We start from the raw sequence: 14,081 nt of genomic DNA, 5'->3' as shown, positions 1-14,081 counted from the left end.
ATCAGTGCACAGGGGAGTGTCTGCTCGCGCCTCCAGCCTCACTCAGCTTGGTTTGGCTCGCTTCAGCCCCACTCCAAAACGGTGCGAGTTTTGGGTGCTGAGCAGGGCTGAAGCGAGTTGAGTCGTGCTGCTCTGAGGTAGTCGGAACACAAGCCGTGTCGGGCTGAAGTGAGCTGAAGTGAGCTGAAAAAGGGTAGTGGAAAAGGGCCATAAGTGATCACTGCAAACTCGAGCATGCTTCAACTCGGCTCCCTTCGATTTCAGCGAGAGGTTCAAAAGCCACCTTTCTCGACGTCTTTTTGTGAAATCCTGTGTTAGTTCACCCTTTTTTATTAGTTCACGGGGAACCCTGAAGAAACTTATCAGTTTCACGGTTTGATCGATTCGAACAACGCAAGCGTAAGGCACTTTTCACGCAAGCAATGCACCTTCTCCGTACAAACGCTTTGTCAACTGAGCTTTGGTAGACCACCAGCTAAAGTTCTGAATAACTAATGAGGCGGATATGACGTCACGTGAAACTCAGCAATAGCTCATACTTCATCTACTTTGAGAGACATAATCATGTCTTTGTACCTTTACTTGTCATGCGAACTCTGTAGATCTCTCTCTCTCTGTCTGTCTGTCTTTATCTGTTCCCATCTTTCTGTATTCAGAGAGCAGCTTTCAGTTCTGGACATTCCCACATGCATGTGCTTAAGTTGATTTCAGTGTTTTGACATTGTGTACCAGGCGATGTGAAGCACGCTGAAATCTTTTGGATCAGATACACACCCTGAATAGCTCTGGCTCTGTTTCGTGCACACTGGATCCTCTGTTGGGCGATGTCTGGTTCAGCACTGCTGCTTCATCTGCCAGAGCGCCGAGCAAAGAGAGAAGGCACAAGCGCTGGAATGTTCTGAATGTGGCTGTCCAAAAAGTGACCTCTTGATACAGTATATGCATGACTTACTGTATACGAGTGCATTAAAATGATTTGCCCACCCCTCCTGATATTCTCTATTATTACTTATTTGGAGCTCAGAATGGCTTAAAAAAACGCCCCCACTTAAACCTAATATCTGATCAGATCACCCTCGGTAACACCTACAACGAAATGTCTTCTGTAACTTGATATGAGCTTTGTACATATCTGTAGAGGAATCTTGGCCTAGAACTGGTTTGAGAATTAACAGCTCTTTTTCAGCTCTGCCGCATCGTCTCTATTGGAGCTAAGTCAGGACTTGAACCCGGCCGCTTCTTAGCCCGTCAACTCGTGCACAGGTGGTTAGACAGGCTCCTGAAGAATTTCCTAATGCATCACAGAATTCAAACTTCCTTCAATGACTGGTCGCCCAGGTCCCATGAAAATATCTTTTTTTTTTTTTTTTTTTAAAGGTATTTTTTGGGGCTTTTTTCACCTTTATGGAGCACTTGCATGTGACGTCACAGCCGATCCAGATTGTGACAGACGCCATCTTGTCGGTCAAACGCCATATTCCGCCTTCTACTTCTACTTCTGGTTCTACTTCTGCTTTTACTTCTACCTTTTCTTCTGGAAAACCCTACTATATACAATTCTACTACAACGGCTGCGGCTACAAGCTCTCCCTACCTGTGCACGTTTTTTATGTTTTTTGTGTGTATTTTTGCGTGTTGTTCGTCTGTACCGGACTTCAATATCCACTACAACCGTATGGACTTACTGGACATTGGTTTCCAGCAGAAAATGACGGTTTGTAGCGATTTCCATCGCATGCACAACATTCCGGACGAGAAAAAAAAAAAACATTCCGGACGAGATAGCGAGACCAGCGGGGTCTCCGTGGATTGTTATCGGAAGCAAAGCGAAGGAGGCGGCGCCGGGAGCGGAAGCAAAAGTGAGGCTGTAGAGCCGGCCTGTTGACTAAGCTCAGAAAACAGCCACTCAAATCTCCACTGCTAAGCCTCTACCTCTCCAACGCCAGATCCATGTAAACAAGACGGACGATTTGGAATTACAGCTGGAATTACCTTATTCTATTCTATAATCGGCTGGTCAGTGCATCTAGTATCAGTACTAGTAATACTTAAGTGACTTACCCATCCAATGAGGATTCTTGTTTACAAGATGCCACATCTGAGTCGCTGACAAATCCTGAATTTCTGTAAAGAAAACTGTCCAGAGATTTATAAGCACGCAGTGCTTCACCACTGAACAGTGAGGGAAAGTTAATGAGGTAATTATACACGTCCGGGTATTCCGCTGGCAGTTCAAAATCCGGTCGTGAAAACTCCATCCGGAAAGCCATAAGGGTCACTAAACTGTAGATCGTTTATTTTAGACATATATCTAGTTATCTGTTCATTAGAAAAATGAGCCGTGTAGTCCGTCGGTTGAAATTGATCCATTCTGTACACGAGTGCAGCAGTATTCAGCAGTGTTTTTGACCGACAAGATGGCGGTTGTGTACTTTCCGGTCACGTGACTGCAAGATCTCTATAGGATAGGACAGTGTGGAGACAAGAAATGAGCGGGAGAGAGAGACGGGGAGGGATCGGGAAATGACCTCGGGCCGGAATCGAACCCGGGTCCCCGGATTTATGGTATGGCGCCTTATCCACCTGAGCCACGACGCCCCCCCCAATAAAAATATCTAACTAAAAAAAATAAATAAATCCCCGTATCATCACACTACCACCACCATGTTTCACTGTAGGTAGGCAGTTAAACACTGCTGCTTTACGCCAGACTCTGAGAGACTGTTGCCCTGATTGTGCCGAAAGAATTTTCAGGTTGCTTTTTCACAAATGGCAGACAAGCTCAGATGATCGAGTAATGAATTTAGCCCTTTGCTGATGCTAGAGAGGCGTGCAGTTCTTTTAGAAGTTTTAATATGGTCTTTTGAGACTTCCTGGATGAGGTGCGGCTGTGCTCTTGGAGACGTTTTGGCAGGACAGTCACTCCTGGGATGAGTTACGACGACTCCAAGTGTTTTCCATTTGCACTGTGGTTCAGTGGAGTCCAAGGAGGTCTCAACAGCCTTTTTTTTCCTTTTCTCTCTCCTTCCTCAGCTGTTCAGGAATTTCCGTTGACCGTGGCATTTTGTGTCTGTCGAGACTTTGAACTCGAGAGAACTGAATATCAATATACTGTACATGCTATTTAAACTCAACAGTTAAGTCTGGCTGCGCTTCGAATTATCAACTTGATTTCTTTGTTTCACAGGAGAAAAAAAAAAAGACCTTTTTTTTAAATGAATGAATGAAATAACGGTTTTAAAGATCAGTTTTGTGTTCACGTTTTCCTAAAGCTCCATTTTATTTGATCGGAAAATGTTCAGTGAATGTAATATGTGCTAAAAGCAGAAATCAGGAAGGAGGCAAATCCTTTTTCGTGCCACTGTGTGCTCGCACGCTCACATTTACCCATTGTGATTGAAAGTAGCTTTGAGGCATTTCTACAGCGTGTGAAAACCGAAATCCCTCGTCGTGTGTGTTTGTCTTGTTTTACTGGCTGACACAAAAGAGTGATGGCGGTGCAGATGCATGGGCATGTTTGTGGTGATTGCGCTGGTGTAAGGCGCTCCTGTTTGGCAGATTCGGCACACTGTAATGTTTGTGTCATAAATTAGCGGGAAGCCAACGTGCTCCCGTACCCCAGAACTTCAGGATTTGTGGGAATCGTCCTGTTCTGCTGACTGTGGTCAATGCTGTAGCCATATTTCATGAGCTGATACACTTGTACGCTTTGCGGAAGCATGTTTTTTTTAAATCCTTGTAGCCTCTCCTGATTCATGACGGAGAAGGCTATTATTTTTAGAGGGAATGTGGGCTTGATCAAGTTCAAAAATGTCTTGCACCTCACATCTCAAGCAGTATTTTTGACAGATTTATTCATTATGTAGTTCGTTGAATGTATTCTTTGATATGGAGACATGTTCAGCAAGCTGATTATTATTGTGAAATAAACACCGACAGGGTGATGCAGGACTTGAATCACCCTGAAGGGGTTTATTTCGCAGTAATGACTGGCTGTGTGTACCGTATGTTATCCCGCTTATTACACGGCTACTGACGAAAGGCATCAAGAATTTGACACCAAGTATTCTCATCTCATTATCTGTAGCCGCTTTATCCTGTTCTACAGGGTCGCAGGCAAGCTGGAGCCTATCCCAGCTGACTACGGGCGAAAGGCGGGGTACACCCTGGACAAGTCGCCAGGTCATCACAGGGCTGACACATAGACACAGACAACCATTCACACTCACATTCACACCTACGCTCAATTTAGAGTCACCAGTTAACCTAACCTGCATGTCTTTGGACTGTGGGGGAAACCGGAGCACCCGGAGGAAACCCACGCGGACACGGGGAGAACATGCAAACTCCGCACAGAAAGGCCCTCGCCGGCCACGGGGCTCGAACCCGGACCTTCTTGCTGTGAGGCGACAGCGCTAACCACTACACCACCGTGCCGCCCTGACACCAAGTATTGATTTAAAAATTGTATTGCTTCCAATGAAAAGAGCATGAGTAGTCTGGTAGATTGTCCAGTTGGAACTGCGTCCAGAGCAACGTAAACGCCCAAGCTTTCTTAAAGCAGATACGCAGAACCTTTATTTGTAAATAAATTTCTGAGTGGATAGTATCTCCATCCTTGACTCTTGTATGCTGCATAAATGGGAATAAAAATATATATTTTTGAGAGTTAAAATCTAACGCAAAGTTGGCATTGGCGCTGCCCCGCTGAGCCAGCCAGCCCTGAGCACGTGACGTCACGGCGGGAACCGGTTTTAAGGCCGAGGCCTTTTACAGCTATAGACCAAAGTCATATAAATAAAAATTTATGGTGAAAGTAAGAAATGTCGTTACTGACTCGCTCAACTAAGACTGATTTGACTCTCATTAAAACAGGATGGGTGTTATAACTTATGCAACATCCATGTACATGCATGCATTTTCACTGATAAAACGTAAAAGGCGAATTAAATAATCAGATGAACTGAGACAATCACATTCTGAAGCAAATTAAATAATCTTATACCGCTAACTTAAACACACAATACAAGTTACATGGATTAATCTAAATGCAGGTACACGTGTTTGTTTTTTGTTGTTTTTTTTTAATCTAAATGAGAGTCGGAGCTTACCCGTCTGTGTTCTCGTTTCTGGAAGGCCGACCTTGTGGCCGATTTGTTTTGAAACAATCTGACTTTCAGTTCGTTCAGTTCTCCGTTCATTCGCTTCTTCCACGTAAGGGCGAGATGGCAGCAATATCCAGTTTAGAAATCTGACGGCTGCTCCACTCATTCTCTCCGTACTGAGTACTCCGCCATTACTGCTCGGCTCGGGCGATTACTAAAACCCGGGACGGAACGGGACGTCACCGGTTTTAGCAACAACCGCAGGGAGGTCACTGCCCCAGCGATAATATGTCCCATTCCGTCTTGGGTTTTAGCAACAACCTTCGGCTCACGCTCCAGGAGGACTGGTGCAACGGAACTCACTTTAAAAAAATAAAATAAATGCTCTCCTTTTCTTGTTTTCTTTTTCTTTAATTGTTGATACTGCACCCTCTTTCAATACGGGCTTATAGCCAACGCTCCTCAACAGATCAGAGGTCTCGTACGAGTCTTCAGTAAAATGTGCAGAGCAGAGGAGAGACCACTTCGTAGGCGCCCAATGTGCCCGTGAACTTCTCGCAAAACGCGTCCACATCTTTGCAGTTTGAACATTCTTGGGCCATGAATGCAACGTAAATCCACCTTCTGTCGTGTTGCTGCACCGGCCAGCACCACATCTACGTGGCACGGCGATAAATTAGCTCAAAATGGAGGTTCGGAGTTGCAGTCAGCTCTGTGTTTTAGTATAGCGGAAATGGCCATGAGACCGATAGACTTCCTGCTGTGACGTTATGGATGTCAAGGTCATTCACTCAGACCGCTACCTATATAAATCACTTTAATTGTAAAAATTACTGTATTAGATTTATTGTTAACGCTTAAAACTATTCCTGTGCCATTCTTGAGGTCTCAAGGCATTTATAAACGAAAGTGAGGCCGTGTCTCTGCGTATCTCCTTTAAGATTCATCAACTTGGCATTAAACTGAACCTTTAAAATTTAATCTTAGAAAAATCTTTCATGGTGTTTTCTGACGGACTCGCCTTTTCTCGACTCAGGGTGTCGCAAATGAGCTGACGTTATTAATCCGATGACCAAATTCAACAAAATTTACCAGACTTCCTTCCGAGGGTCGATATGAATCGATGTAGTCCTCCTCCAGAGTCTACGATCAGAATTGTGTCCATAGCAGCGGTCTGACATTCAGAAATAACAGATTGTTGAATGTCATAATTGACCATTCGGAGTAGAGTATTCCACAAAGCCGTGAAATTCGTTTTCGAGCCTTGTCTTGAACGATACAGTGATGCGCTGTATTGTTGCGCCCTTTAATAAACAGGAAGTCAGGTCAGGTACATACAAAGTGCAGTCTTATTGATCTGCTTTTCCTGAGTATCATGGCCCTGGAAATAAATACAAAAAAAAACATTATGATTTTGACTTGCAAATTCTTAACATTTCTTCATTTGAAATGTAAATTCTCCAGTGTTGTTTATCTGAATATACAGTCTGTTGTATTAATGTGTGATGTGATATAATAATTTTTTTTCTTTTTCTCCTCCTCAGCCCTTCTTCAGGCTACTGAACCTGCGCAAGCTCGGCCTGAGCGACAATGAGATCCAGAGACTTCCCCCTGAGGTGGCCAACTTCATGCAGCTTGTGGAGCTGGACATCTCTCGAAATGGTACACACACACACACACACACACACACACACACACACAATGTATTATCCACAACAGAAACACCAATCCTCTCACAAGAGACCTTGGTCTTTACTGATTAACACATGGAAGCGGTTTCTCTCGCTTGCTCTGTGTGTGTAGTGGAGGTGTTGGCTCCTGTCAAAAAGCAACACGAAACATTTTTTTTTAATTTATCCATGTTAATAAAAACCCACGCTTTCTTTTAATAACCACTAATGAAGGAAGAATCCACTCTGAACGACTTAGAATTAACTTCTAACATGGGGGGGGGTTAGAGCAAAAAATTTTTTCCACCCCCTCCAAAATATGGAGATGATCTAAAGCCCCGGTCACAACCGGCTGTACGTGCTCCTACGGCTGGTCTACGTGCAAGAAACGCACAGAGGGCGCACGTGTGACGTGCTGATTTTCGAGCCGCAGACCGGCCGCAGAGGTTCTTTGTCATGTCAAACAAACTCTACGGGCACTTAGGTTTTTTTCAGGTTGCAAGACAAACTTACGGCCAACGTGCGTCTTTCTCAACAAACAAACAAACAAACAAAAAAACAGCAATTTGGGAAACGCCAAAAATCGCACGGCCAAAAAATCGTACATCCAGTTGTGACCTAGGCTTAAGTACGGAAATACCAATATTTGGCCAACTGAAAAATGCTAACCCCCCTGTACATACCCTCTGAAGTTAATAACCCCTCCAAATAGTCAAAAACGGCCCTTTTCACTAATATAAGCATTCCTATAACGGAAATAACTCATCTCATCTCATTATCTCTAGCCGCTTTATCCTTCTACAGGGTCGCAGGCAAGCTGCAGCCTGTCCCAGCTGACTACGGGCGAAAGGCGGGGTACACCCTGGACAAGTCGCCAGGTCATCACAGGGCTGACACATAGACACAGACAACCATTCACACTCACATTCACACCTACGCTCAATTTAGAGTCACCAGTTAACCTAACCTGCATGTCTTTGGACTGTGGGGGAAACCGGAGCACCCGGAGGAAACCCACGCCGACACGGGGAGAACATGCAAACTCCACACAGAAAGGCCCTCGCCGGCCACGGGGCTCGAACCCAGGACCTTCTTGCTGTGAGGCGACAGCGCTAACCACTACACCACCGTGCCGCCCACGGAAATAACTCTTAAATATAACCTCAAAAATCACAGTAATAACATTTATTTCTCACAGAAGGAGTTGTTTAAGGCACTGGAAATGTTTCAGATGCAACAGACAAGGCTAAGTGGCAGAAATAGTGTCTGAAATGTCCATTTTGACAATCAGTAGAGAATTACATAGTTTGCACTGATTTGTCAGTGATTATTTACCTGCAAGAATACAAATAATGACTATTTTTTTTCACGGTAGATGATGCAAATAGCCCTCTGTATTCAATCCTTCGTTTGTCTAATTTTTATTTCAGTTTTATTTGCTATCTGTTTGACTTTTTCTTGCTACTGTAACACGTGAATTTCCCTGATGTGGGATGAATAAAGTGAATCTAATCTAACCTATTTAATACATTGGGAGATAGCGGCACGGTGGTGTAGTGGTTAGCGCTGTCGCCTCACAGCAAGAAGGTCCAGGTTCGAGCCCCGTGACCGGCGAGGGCCTTTCTGTGTGGAGTTTGCATGTTCTCCCCGTGTCCGCGTGGGTTTCCTCCGGGCGCTCCGGTTTCCCCCACAGTCCAAAGACATGCAGGTTAGGTTAACTGGTGATTCTAAATTGAGCGTAGGTGTGAATGTGAGTGTGAATGGTTGTCTGTGTCTATGTGTCAGCCCTGTGATGACCTGGTGACTTGTCCAGGGTGTACCCCGCCTTTCGCCCGTAGTCAGCTGGGATAGGCTCCAGCTTGCCTGCGACCCTGTAGAACAGGATAAAGCGGCTAGAGATAATCAGATGAGATGAGACATTGGGAGATATAATTCAGATATGAATCATTTGTGCATACTGGTTCTTAAAACTAAATTAGTTACCTTAAGTAATGATCCTCTGTGCTTAAAAATAGTTAATATTTGAGGTATTACTTTAAAACTTGCTGAAAAGGAGCAGAATTACCGTATGTTTAATTTACTTGAATGTAAGGTTACTTACCACTAAGCTTATTACCTTAAAATAATGATCATCTGCACTGAAAATGTTGTAGTCGTACCTAGTGGCATACCTGAAGAGGTTCGCATTCATCGATAACTTGAAAAAAAATGGAAACTTTCAGAGGGTATGTACACGGGGGTTAGCAAGGTTCAGTTTAATAAAATTTGACATTTTCCCACATAGATGGACCATCTCCATATTTCTAGGGGGGTAAAACATGGAAAAGTCAAAATTCTTAAAATAACAACCTCCCCTACTAACATATTAGTTATTAGTATAAATACGGAGCTGATTATAGAAAATCACGCATCATGATTGGTCGAGAAATTCAGACTATTTCTCAATAATCACCTCAAGCGACTCGGGAGAAAATGGCTCCGATCGCTTTGTCACCGTAAGTGAGGAGGAATTACAAATTATGAAAGAAAATGCTGTTCCTAAAAGCACTCAAGGTGTTAAGTTTGGCCTAAAACGATTCAAAGCTAAGGTGGAATTGGGATTTATTTTATCCCTTTCAGAACAAAGTGTTTTATTGTGACGAACATACATAAGCGACAGGTCTGCATGCTTTTATTTCATTTGCGTGCCGCTTTTGAAGTTTGGAATAAATAACATGATTAAAAAAAAAAAATTTGAAATGCGTCATCACCTGTGTATTTATATTATAACAATTATCCACCTCAGGCTCAGTGACTATCCGCGAACAACAGGCTTGTTGGACTCAAGTCTGACTCCTGACTCGACTCGGACTCGTGCATTAACTGCATTCGGACTCGTCAGATGGAGACGAGGACTCGGATTTTTTTCTTTATTTTTTTGTAACATCCCATAATACTTTTGCCTTAAGATATTTATATCTACATCGATTTTTTTGTACTAATTTCGTGCAAGAGCGTCACACCTGCGTGCCTTGGCGCGTGCGTCAGATAGACTCTCGGGTGCACTCCGGACAGTGCACGTGCTGTAAACGACTCGCACCTGCACAGGATTAAGGCGCAATCAGTGCGGCAATATAAAAACTGTGAAAATACACTTACTTTGCGAAGTATTGAGTTGCATTGCTGATACATTACCCAGCCTTATTTCCTTGTTTGTCTTCCTGTTTCTCGTCTACGATAGCCTGTTTGTGCCTCGCTCGACCTATTGCCTGTTTTATGATTTTTCCTGCCGTTCTGGATTGTTTACCGTCTTCACTTGTATTAATAAACACACCTTCTGCACTTACATCCGTCTCCCGACCGTCTCTGACAAAATACTCCCTGATAAAGAGAAGCACATTCACCTGTTCAGGAGCAAACTAACGTTAATGGCGCTGAAACAGCCGCCGTCAAATGGTGTAGTTGGAGTCTTGGACTCGACTCGGCTCAATAGTGGACTTGATTTTTTTTTTTTTAATGGCTCGGACTTGAACACTGGGGATTCGAGACTGGACTCAGACTTGAGGTTTAGTGACTCGACTACAACCCTGGTGGATAATAATCTCGTTTTCGTCTTGGTTATTATTCACTGATATTCACTTCCCCTTCAGTGAATAACTGTGAAATAATTTTTGTAAAATTCAGACTTTTTAGCTTCTTTCATTGATGTGTTGGCTTATTTTCAGTTTAGTTCATTTTCCTGTCTTACCCACAATGCCGTTCGAGGACCTGATAAGACGGATTGCAGCGGGATTTAGCTGCCAAAACATCAGCGTTCATGATAATACGGCCACCACTCTCGTCACCTCATAGATCGCTAAACGGCCGAGTCGGGTCTCTGCCACAGGGCTCAATACAGCTGCATCATAGAGCCGCGTTGCATTCTGGAGCTTTGAGTCCATCCTTCTCCATGTTGGTCCTGCTCAGTGCTGGAAATGCCGGTGTTAGATTTCCCATTACCGTGATGATGTATTTAGCGTAACCTGATTATCACTTGCGTCGGAGGTTGCTGGACATCTTTCTCTTATTGACGATTATAACCGCGCCAGCAGTTGGTCTCGGCGCAGCAGCACATCACACGCATTTCAGCATAAACACGCTCGATGTGTAGATTTCATTTTATACAGTACATGTTCAGCAAAAATGCATTTAAATGCCATTACACTGTGATTTTATATTATCGTCGTTGATGCATCAGTGACATGACCTAGCGATCTGTGATCATTCTTGATCGCTCGTGTCCATACTCCCAGTACAAATCCGATGCATAACGTCCTGATTGTAACTGAGGCTGGGAATGAGAATCGCTCTCGGCGTGTCCTTGTTGTATCGTCGCACTCAGAACCCAGAGTGCAACGCGTATCAGGCGTTATGCGAACGCACGGTCAGTTCTTTAATGCTTTTTCTGTCCTGCAATTCATCATTACATCTCTGATTGATTGCCGTTTTGATCTTTTGTTAGGTTTTTGCAACGACTGCAGAACCTCACTATGCAGTTAAAGACGGGGGTTGATGTTTTGAGTGTGCACGTTTTTGTCCATTCCAACGGTATTGGTTTCTGGATAGTCCCGTTTGTGGAAGAAATGTCCAGAGTAATCGGAGTCCATCACTATTTGCTGCAATTTCAGTGAAATGTAATACAAGCACGGGTTTTTTGTTGTTGGACATCTGGTAGTCTTTAAAAACACCACCTGAAAAAGTGCCCTATTGATTGCGACATTTCGGGGTATGTATGTCTTTCTCACCCAACCTCTCCCCCCTCCCTCCCTTCTCTCCTAGGCATTCCTGAGATCCCCGAGACCATTAAGTTCTGTAAGGCGCTGGAGATCGCGGACTTCAGTGGAAACCCCCTCTCCAGGTTCGTGAGTTGGTAGACCCCCAAATTCCAATGCGAGTGTGGAACGTCAGAGCACAGCATGGGGGAAGGGATGGCGGGAAAAGAAGCGTTACTATTCATTGAGATTTCTACAATAAAGCTGGGCGGTGTGTGTGTGTGTGTCGGGAAAGTGCATTTGGATTTTCATGTCTGTGAGAAGACCTGTTGGAGCTGGATTTGTTTCCCAGGAGGAGATGCTCGGCGTGATTTATGCGGTTAGGTTATGAACGAGCCGTGAGTTAAACCCAAGGTTGAACGAGTCTGACGAGTCGTAATTGCCTTTACAGGGCTCTACATTAACTTTTGAAACCACAGTTGAAAGGAAATTTACCTGTCCGAAGAAATATTTGAGACACCCCCCCCCCCCCCCCCCCCCCCCCCCCCCCCGCCCAATAAACTACTTGTAACCCAACAATCTTTATGGCATTTGTTTCCGAATTCACAACATATGCATAATATCTATGAATCAAAAGTAATCAATACTTGATATACTGAGGCAAAAGTTCAAAAATCTAGTAAAACAGACTGACTGATACCATAATTCACCAATTATTCTGCTGAAGTTCAGAAGCAATATATTCCAATAGAGTAGAAATTATGAACATCAAGTTTTAAGAACAAAATAACTATACTATGAGATCCAGAAACACTAACCATTATATACACTACCGTTCAAAAGTTTGGGGTCACTTTGAAATGTCCTTATTTTTGAAAGAAAAGCACTGTTCTTTTCAATGAAGATCACTTTAAACTAATCAGAAATCCACTCGATACATTGCTAATGTGGTAAATGACTATTCTAGCTGCAAATGTCTGGTTTTTGGTGCAATATCTCCATAGGTGTATAGAGGTAATCTGGCTAACGCGACAAAGCTCTACGAGCTATTGGTTTGGCCAAGATATTAAGCCCAACCGTTTCCCAAAGTGCGTGGTTGACCCGCCTCCTTGAAATGCCTGTTTGCTACTGGTCGAAGCCAGAAAAGGCTGTGACGAAGCTTAAACCAATCACATCACTCTTTCCTCTGACGTATGTGACGCGACGGGGCTAACTGGTAGATTAAACTCTTACCGAAGCCGGTCGGGAGCAAGGCAAAAACGTCCTTCCTTTCAATAAATACGGTACCTGCAGGGCTGCTCTTTGCTCCGTTTTCAATGAGAACTTCCCGTTGAATGCTTTCAATACAGCATCTACCGCTGTGTTAAAGGCTTGCCGCTGCTCCATGTTCGTGATGTGAATGAAGCGCTTCCGGCATAGATTCTGTAAACAATCTATGGCTTCCGGTCGCAGTTCTACTATGTCACTGCCTTGAACACGCCTCTACCCAGGGCCGTTGGAGATGCTCAAAGTTGATTGGTTCCCGATTTTTCGGGAGCTTGGAAGAGCTGTAGATAGCCTGCCTGGCCAGACTAAGGCCCTGTCCACACGGCAACGGATTCAGGTGACTCCGATACAATTGCTTATCGTTTAGGCCTGGCGTCCACACGGCACCGGCGTTTTGGGTGCCCAAAACGCAATCTTTTTGAGAACGGGTTCCAGAGTGGAAAGATCTGGCAACGTTGCCGTTGTGAAGTCGTCTGGATGAGTAGAACGGATTTGTTTACGATGACGTCACAACCACATGACTGTGAGTGCTTCACGCCGGGTAGAAGTGTAACAAATATCACCAGGAAAAAGCCTTACAGAGCACTAGTGAGAGTGAAACACGAGCTTGGATATTATTATTATTATTATTATTATTATGTTCAGTGTTAGTTCACAGTAGTAATGCAAGAAGCAGAATAGTGACAGTAATAGTGAAGCAAAAACATGCAATTGTACAAACACTGCAGCTCTACAGCAAAATATTCATTTATGAAATGGTCTGATTCTTAGCACCAGTAGTGCCAATGATCTTCTCATTGCAATGCGAGTTGTCAACAAATCCTATAACTTGGTTCATGAAACGTGCTTACAAAATATTTTCACTGTGAATATTTATTGTGTAATGGTGCAAAGTGAGAGAGAGAGAGAGAGAGAGAGAGAGAATAGCCCTTAGGGCAGAGTCAATCCCGCCAGCAAAAATAGGGAAAAAAAGGAGCGATCTCACCTCTTCAGATGTGGGTTTAAGTCCGACAGTACATTCCTCAAAAAGGGCGTAGAAGAGCAAATTAATCCATCAACATGTAGCATTCAATTTATTCCGGACCATTAAAGACGCCGCCTTCCGCGTAGAATCATACGTCATCCTTGCCGCCATATTGGATAGGTCAAAGCGGAGAATAAAGATTCATGTGCTGCGTTTAACTGTACCAACAGGTTTACCGTCCAAACGAGATCACATGGGATTACCTTTCACAGGTGAGAAACAACAAATTAATCCATCAACGTGTAGCATTCAATTTATTCCGGACCATTAAAGACGCCGCCTTCCG

The 14,081-nt window shown here is 43.9% G+C and overlaps 1 protein-coding gene across 15 annotated transcripts in view; it reads left to right on the top strand.

Moving 5' to 3' along the window:
- scrib (scribble planar cell polarity protein) overlaps positions 1-14,081 on the top strand; it is a 269,195-nt gene that overhangs the window by 140,595 nt on the left and 114,519 nt on the right. For all 15 annotated transcript variants that reach the window (XM_060931865.1, XM_060931789.1, XM_060931763.1 and 12 more), the window contains exons 2-3: positions 6,650-6,767; positions 11,573-11,651. In XM_060931865.1, coding sequence (XP_060787848.1) covers positions 6,650-6,767; positions 11,573-11,651 — 197 coding nt within the window. The remainder of the gene's footprint in view (positions 1-6,649; positions 6,768-11,572; positions 11,652-14,081) is intronic.

This window comes from Neoarius graeffei, chromosome 1 (assembly GCF_027579695.1).
Source record: "Neoarius graeffei isolate fNeoGra1 chromosome 1, fNeoGra1.pri, whole genome shotgun sequence".
In the NCBI taxonomy this organism is placed as follows: domain Eukaryota; kingdom Metazoa; phylum Chordata; class Actinopteri; order Siluriformes; family Ariidae; genus Neoarius; species Neoarius graeffei.
Note: the sequence above shows the minus strand (reverse complement) of the source record. Positions and strands in the feature narration are given on the sequence as shown.